Source organism: Trichomycterus rosablanca, chromosome 16, assembly GCF_030014385.1.
Source record: "Trichomycterus rosablanca isolate fTriRos1 chromosome 16, fTriRos1.hap1, whole genome shotgun sequence".
NCBI lineage: Eukaryota > Metazoa > Chordata > Actinopteri > Siluriformes > Trichomycteridae > Trichomycterus > Trichomycterus rosablanca.
In genome coordinates, this window is record NC_086003.1 from 19491156 (window position 1) to 19499708 (window position 8553).

An 8553-nucleotide genomic window follows, 5' to 3' on the forward strand; every position below is an offset into this window, starting at 1 on the left:
ACTTGCATGTCTTTGGACTGTGGGAGGAAACGGGAGCTCCTGAAGGAAACCCATGCAGACACGGAGAGAACATGCTTCACACAGAAAGGACTCGGACCGCCCCGGCTGGGGGTCGAACCCAGTACCTTCTTGCTGTGAGGCAACAGTGCTACCCACTGAGCCCTTATAGGACCCAAAACAGAGTGCAATGACAGGACAGCATTTACTCACACATTAACTCAACTCACTAACAGAAGCAATTTAACATGATCATTACACCTTTTGGAAGGTAAGAGGAAACCAGAGTACTTAGTACCCCATTGATCCATGCCTTTAGTCACTGTCTGAGGAGTTTTGGCACAGTTTCACCACAGACAGAAGATAGATTGACTTCTCTAAATTGCCAAACGCTTACTACACTGATCAGGATACAGTAATGATTGCAGATGAATAAATAATAAGATCAGATAAAACATCCCCCTGAGCCAACCTGAACCAAATTCAGAGCCTTGTGGGAAATCGTATCACTAGCTGGTGTAGTGGCTCCCTCTAGTGATTTTTTTGGAAGCATTACCTTTTTAGTTATTCATTCGTTATTAAAAATATAAAAAAAATGTACTGATGTGCAAAAAAAAAAAATAATAATAATAATAAAGCAGATTGACTGATGTGTAAAGAATTTATAAAAGCAGATTTACTGATGTGTAAATAAATGATTTATTTTAAATTAAGAAAATGACATTTAGAAACTTGCCATAATAAATATGTTTTGGTGTGTTTTTATATTCATTTAATTATTTATTAGGATTTTAACGTCATGCTTTACACACTTTGATTACATTCGTGACAGGACAAGTAGTTACTGGTTACACGAGAGTCATGGACAAATTTGTATCTTTAATTCACCTCACTTGCATGTCTTTTGTCTGTGAAAGGAAGCACAAAGAGGGTTTAAGCACAAAGAAATAGACATTTTCAAGAAGCTGATGGTCAGGCATCCACAGATTTGATAGGTGTGATTATATTAAGTACTTTATATTGAATAGTGTATCATGTAAATGTGCTTCTGACTTCACATTCCTTCATCACAGCAAGTATGCATAATGTTTGTGTAGCTGAGATGTTTTCTACTCGTGTACTACCATAATCACGGTTTATTTTCACGCTCCTATTAAGTAAAACACATGCAACATGTGCAATCTCTGATTGCTAGTATAACATTTATTTTTCTGTTGTTGTTGTATAACAAATCTGTTTGTGTTGTTCGTATGGTTGAAGTGATTATGACTCAGTGAAGATCAGACCACAATTTAAATACATTTATTTAGAAGTCCAGCAGATTTCAAAAGATTCACACATATTTCTCATAATATCTATAAACAAAACATTTTCCTTTTTACATGTTAAAGAATTTTAATAGACTTACTTTAAAGCTTTAATTATGTTTAAATCTGGTGATTGGAAAGCCTTTTTAGGAGTCTGACTATTTTTGCATCCATCAAACAACTCTTGATCCATTTCAACAATATGCATAGAGGCATTATCATCCTTTTAGTCCTGTAGATTGTCATTCATTTGTTGGGTGCTATACAGCCATAAAAAAATACTGGACCCTTAGATGTAGAAGATATGTTTACAGCTCATAAGACCATATTCTTTTCCACTGCTTATGGGTCTAGAATTTAGGCTCCTTACTCCAAGTTCTGCATCTTTACATGCTTGTTTTTTTCTTCTTTTTAATGATAAAACTTCTAATTTTGCACTTTGAAATCATTTATGACTTTAAATGACTTAACTGTGACCTCTCTGTCTCATTTAAAAGCATTACTTGTCTTCTGCCCTCAAACAGCAGGACACTGGCAGCCATGGCCGAATTCAGACTGTCCACCCCTTGCACCATAGGGACCAATAATCTTCTCCCCCCTGTTCTCTCAGCCAATCGCAAAGCTTCCTGGCTCAAACCATGAGCCTCTCCACCAATCACAACAGCCGTGTGCCCACTAGTCCATTTCATATGATAAGGCTGAGTCTCTAAAACAGGGCCTGACTGCTCATAATCTTCATTGTCACTAAACTCTTCATCTTCATAATCACTTCGTCTGGAGTTGTGACGACTGCTGATCCATCCATGGTCTCCAGCTTTAAGCTGCTGCCGAGGTGTTGCTGTGAGTTCACGCTCAGTTCTCGTGCCTTTGCAGTTGTCAGCCACATGGACATTTGTGGTAGCAGGAAGGTGGGTGTAAATATCGGACCAGGTAAGGTTAGGGATCATGGGAAGGCGAAAGTGGGAGCCCATGGCAGCACGGAGAACCTTGGGCTCCCAGATGTCAACACAACCTGGTTGAAAGATGAAAAAAGAAAAGAAAATTACATATGAAAAAAAACTTACAAATGATTTTTATGCACAAAATGTAAGTGATGCATGTTTTTCTTCATGCGTAGTGTGAAAGATTTTCAAGTCAGCTTGTTTTTTCATGCTTTGTGTGACTTTCAGGTAGCATTTCTTAATGTAGTGGTGTACTGTGTTAAGTGGCATTGGTTTTCCGAAGTACTCCTGAGCCAATGGGTGTGTTCGAAAAGCTAGTGTGCTCTCTACATAGACAGCATTTTACGTCATCCTGTGCACGCTCCCGAGAAGGAGGCTGTTCGAAATCCTATATGCCTTAATATCCTCACTTCTGAGGTATCTTCATATTTCAATGTTATTTTGGCTCAAGAACGAGTGAGCATCCGACGCTGCCTTAGTGATCAAGGCAATCCCAGCATTCATTGTGGGTCGGGTGCTCTTCTCTTACAGAAAAATAAACATGGCTGACGGGGCGGAGAAACGAATGGAGTTATTTTCAAACGTAAATAAAATATTACTGATTTTTAACTTGTATAAACTTGTACCGAGTGTTTTTATTTGCAAGTTCGGGCTTGTCAGGAAATTTAACCGTTATCGGTACATGAAGGAAGATGTTATATTGACGTTAGCGTGCTGTGCTACCTCAATCCATTGGTTTTAATGGCAAGATGCTAAACGCGAAATGCGAAACCCGATGGAATCGCTGTCTAAGTAGCGCGTTCGAATAACCTGCCTTATAAGTCACTGACTTATTAGAATCCTCTCTACTAAGGCAGCTGCCTATGTAGACAGTAAGACAGCAAGGCAGCTCCCTAGGTTTTCGAACACACCCAATGTGTCTATTTATCACAGTAGCATGACAGATTCTCCTGCAATGCTTTCTGAGGGCCTCAAGTCATCTACATTCAACAGTTGATAGATGAGATTGTGTTATATATGACTTTCTGTATCACAAAAGTATAAATATGAAGTTACACAAAGACAAAATGTCCTAAGTCATTAATAAACATGAGGAAGAATAGGTAATACTTACATTAAATAAGACAAAAGTGTGTTGACCTGAAATTAGCCAGTGGTGATTTTAAAAAGAGCTACAGGCCTAAAAAAACGTATATCCATACTTTTGGCAAAAACTAACAAGTTTAAAAGAACTGGAGCTGTAACGAACCTGCTTGGAAAAGTATTTTAGTGTGTTTTGCTGCCCCCCACACACACTGAAGAGGATGGATAAAAATGTCAGGGTTCTGTGGAGGCCACTGAAGTTCCTCCACAGCAAACCAAGTCTTTATGAATCTTGATTTGTGAACAGAAACACAATCATGCTGGAACAGGAAATGGACCTCCCCAAACTGTTGCTACAAAGGTGGAGGCATTTAATATATTTTATATAGTTGATTTTTAACACCTAAAATCGACAGGTCTTGTGCATCAAAGAGTGGATGAATACTGTAGAGCAAATTTAGTTCTCATCATACCTGTACTGAGCAGCACGTTGTGGCACCCAGCAGCAGCAGCACAGCGTAGGGTTGCACCCAGGTTACCTGGATCTCGCAGATTATCACAGATAAGTGTCAAGGGTAATGGCTTCCCATATTTCTCCTCAGAAAATTGCATCTGGTGAGGTTCTGGACGCTTGAAGATGGCTGCAAATCAGCAATTGACAAGCAATTAAATGTTACATGTATGGCAACACACTGCCTCAACAGAGGAAAATAAAGGGTGAGATGGATGGTAAAAATAGTTCAATGGCATGTGTATAATTTTCTTATATTGGTACGGTTGTTGGGTGTTCCAGCTGGGAAAGTCGTAGCCTAGACAGTAAAGTTTTGGACTACCAATCAGAAGATTGCAATTTTGAGTCCAGACTCCAATATGCAGCCACTGTTGGGCTCTTGAGCATCTCTCTGCTCCAGGGGCACGGTACAATGGCTGACCCTGCGCTCTGACCCCAGCTTCCAAACAAACCGGGATATAAGTAATTATTGCACACCCACCAGCTAATTGAATACAAATATTTTCATGTATAAGCTGGTACACATTTGGGCACCCAAGGCCATATTACATACACCATATGGCCAAATATATGTTGATCTTGGACCATGAACCTGTTTGTCATCCCAATCCAAAACCATGGGCATAAATATAAATCACCTCCACTGTATCTAGGAGTTTTTCTTTTAAAGTTTCAAACCCAGCCCCCCTTACCTTAGCCCTTACCTTACCATTTTCATCAAGTTTATGTAATTATGCTTTTTGAAGTGTTACCATCTTGCATAATGACAATTCTTGCCCAAGTTTTGACACAATACAACTGGGTGTCCACACCTGCACATGCCAGAATTCCTATTTCATGGCTTATACATTTAATATAAATTTACCAGTTTTTATACAACTTAAATAGCTTGTTGCAGAAGTTGTTTAGTTTCTATTTATACAACAAAACATGTCTTAGGCTAACAAAGTTCCATGAAACTTTATATGATAAAAAGTGTTTTTTATAGATTATGCAAGCCAATCCACCTCTTCTAATGCCTTACCTATCATGTCTACTGGGGCATCAAGATCAGGCCAGATCTGGACATCATCCAGCTTGACTTGGACTAAGCTGACATGTTTGAGCTTATCGAAAGGAAGCTCCTGAAGTCTCTTCATTGTACTGAAGAAGATGGTTTGTGGTGAAGCTCCTGCCTCCAGAGCATCAGAAATGAGACGTCTTCCTTCCAGGAGGATTTTGCTTTGTTGCTCACGGACCTTCTTGGAACGAGCCAAGTGAACCAAACGTCTGTAAATGTTAAAATGAAAGTTTAGTCATACAAAGTCATGATTTCTGTCCAAACACCGCATGTAATAGATTTATTAAGACATTAATCATTTAAGATAAAAAAAAAAGAAACACATAAAGAGCTAGAAATTAAAGCGGGGCGGTATGACGGTACATTCAGTATACCGATTCCTCATACCGTATGGATTTTTCAAATACCACCAAACTGTTGCATAGTTAATACAACAGCTGTAGGCTTCAGTAAGCAGCAAATCATATAATATTCCTCTATAGACAGTTGAGAAAGAGCAATAATTAAAACAGTGGATTCCAGGTATGTCTTATGGGGCAAAAATACTTCAGGTCAGCGGCTAAACCAATGTTATAAGCAAACTAGAAGCGGAGATATATAAAGTCGTCCACTTTTCTACAACAAACGTGTGGTCAAGTTGTACAGTGGAGTTTGCAAACGTCGTTTTATTTGTTAAAGAGAGAGCTAATGCCTAGTTCACACTACACGATTTTTGCCCTGATTTTCGCTCTGCGACTGGTCGGCGCTAGATTTGCCGGCTCGGGAGCAGCTCAGCGATCGAAACTCGGCTCTCAATCGCTATGTGTGAACCGTTCAACAACTCGATCGAGCGGAATCAAGATTTCTAGCATGTCAGATATCTGAATCTGCCCGACTGGCAATGAGTGCTATGTCGAACAGCCAATGAGAACGCAAGCTATGGGGTGAGGGGAAACGCAGGGGAGGAGTTGTAAAAAGGTGGGACAGGGGCATAATATAGTTTATATCAGTATACGGCACACACAAGTTTTACAGTATTTCTGACCTGATCGTTCTCTACAAAACATAACACAACGTTGCATTGCAAAAATATTTATTAACCTCCAACTCACTATAGAACAATCCATGCTGCTCGCGTAGCCAAATCCACTCAGATTCATTTATTTTTCTTCTTTGCTTTTACGCTGCACATCAGCGCACAAACTTTGATCGCTCGCTACTTGTTGACGTGCATTTTTTAATGGTATCATTAAACCTTTCGTCACTTCTCACGTTTGTTTTCATGACAAAACATAGTTTGAGAGACCAGAGAAGCTCGCCTGCGATTCCAGTTGGTGATAGATGGTGTAGTGTGAAACCCCCTATAACCGATCAGTCGTGTAGTGTGAAATACACACCGACTTGAAAGACTCCCGATTACAAGAGATCCAGTCGTGTAGTGTGAACTGTACAGCGACCTGACGACTTGGAAAGTCCTGTAGTGTGAACTTGGCATAAGGGTAATTGTACTATAGTATCTGGTGCGCACAAACATAGTAACTGGTGCTCACCACTTTTATTACTTTACTAAAAAAAATACACCATGTCCCTTCAGTGGCTCCGTAGTTTGCTCCAAGTGCAGTGATATTAATTACTCACGCCAGTCTCTTGTCATCAGGTCGTGCTTTCTCATACCGTAATCCATCCATCTGCTCAGACTTGTTAGAATTAGAAGTATAAACATGACTGGATTCTTTACTTGTAGGTTGTTGGTAACGTGAACCTGAACACTCTTCCTCAGCTTTATGTGTCTCCAGTACTGATGCAGGACTAACATGCTTGTGCAGGTCTCTGTCTTTAACCTTCACCTCTTTTACTTCAGACTTCTGGTCTGTCACCTGAACCTCAGAAGAAACGAATTGTTTTCTGCTTTTTCTTACATATCTGTTACAAATTCTAACCGTCAGAGCTGGTTCGAGTAGTGCGCGGACATCTCTCATGCACCGCATGAGCGTCGCCATGTTTGTTATGGGACTGACAATGAATCGTCGTGAAGGAGTCGGTTCTTTAAATCGAGTTTAGATTCGACTCGCAAAGCATCACGAATGGTAAGTATAGGCTACAAGTTACACAACAAATCATGACTTTAACAAAGCCAGTGGACATCAATGCGCGGGCAGTGTGGAGTTTAAACGTGTAGATTGAGAAAGAAAAAACTGATGTTAGATGTTGACTTTTGATAACAGTATTCTTACACTGTACTAGGGTTCTAGAGAGCTCAATGTGCACCCTGAAGTGTACACTTATCTGACCAGAGATCATGCTTTTATCGTCGGTCCATCTGCAATGAGCTTGGACTCAGAGAACTGAGTTTCTGCATATAATTGATCCATGACTTTTTCAAAAAAAATTTCAGGTAGCATATATCCTTGATGTAGTGGTATACTGTGTTAAGTGACAGTGGTTTTCCGAAGTACTCCTGAGCCAATGTAGCAGTGGTGGCTCCTGACAAATCTCTCAGGGGGGGTTATTGTTGCGATGATGGCCAAGGTGACTCGTTCAATGGGTAAATTAAAGCTTAAATAATTAACATCTTAAGTCATCTCTCAGTTTGCCCTCACAAATAACTTTGAACATGGAGAGAGACCAGCTTTAACATTAATCATAAAATTAAGTAAAGCCTTCACACTGACAATTTAATTCAGTCTTCATCAGATAGCATTTTATTTTAGGTGCAGCAGATCCAGAATAAAGATTGGCATCGGGGCTGATGTGCAATGAATAAAGAAGTACAATTAAATAATTGGGGAGATACAATAAGTGCAATCACAATTCACAATTTAAAAATTACATTACTTACTTTTAATTTACTTGTAACTTACAGTGCCTTGCAAAAGTATTCAGCCCCCTTGAACTTTTCAACCTTTTGCCACATTTCAGGCTTCAAACATAACGATATGAAATTGTAATTTTTTGTGAAGAATCAACAACAAGTGGGACACAATCGTGAAGTAGAACGAAATTTATTGGATATTTTAAACTTTTTTTAGAAATAAAAAACTAAAAAGTGGGGCGTGCAATATTATTCAGCCCCTTTACTTTCAGTGCAGCAAACTCACTCCAGAAGTTCAGTGAGGATCTCTGAATGATCCAATGTTGACCTAAATGACTGATGGTGATAAATAGAATCCACCTGTGTGTAATCAAGTCTCCGTATAAATGCACCTGCTCTGTGACAGTCTCAGAGTTCTGTTTAAAGCGCAGAGAGCATCATGAAGACCAAGGAACACACCAGGCAGGTCCGAGATACTGTTGTGGAGAAGTTTAAAGCCGGATTTGGATACAAAAAGATTTCCCAAGCTTTAAACATCTCAAGGAGCACTGTGCAAGCGATCATATTGAAATGGAAGGAGTATCAGACCACTGCAAATCTACCAAGACCCGGCCGTCCCTCTAAACTTTCAGCTCAAACAAGGAGAAGACTGATCAGAGATGCAGCCAAGAGGCCCATGATCACTCTGAATGAACTGCAGAGATCTACAGCTGAGGTGGGAGACTCTGTCCATAGGACACAATCAGTCGTACACTGCACAAATCTGGCCTTTATGGAAGAGTGGCAAGAAGAAAGCCATTTCTCAAAGATATCTATAAAAAGTCACCTGGGAGACACACCAAACATGTGGAAGAAGGTGCTCT

General features: G+C 39.8%; 1 protein-coding gene across 1 annotated transcript; it reads right to left on the reverse strand.

The window, feature by feature from the left end:
* Positions 1-799: 799 nt before the first annotated feature.
* On the reverse strand, positions 800-6645 carry mrm3b (mitochondrial rRNA methyltransferase 3b). The gene is made up of 5 exons (XM_063011611.1): positions 6517-6645; positions 4864-5108; positions 3802-3969; positions 1406-2316; positions 800-905 (listed from the first exon to the last, which is right to left on the reverse strand). The coding sequence occupies exons 1-4, from the start codon at positions 6564-6566 to the stop codon at positions 1754-1756; spliced, it is 1026 nt and encodes a 341-aa protein (XP_062867681.1). The 5' UTR covers positions 6567-6645; the 3' UTR covers positions 800-905; positions 1406-1753.
* Between the last annotated feature and the right edge of the window lie 1908 nt (positions 6646-8553).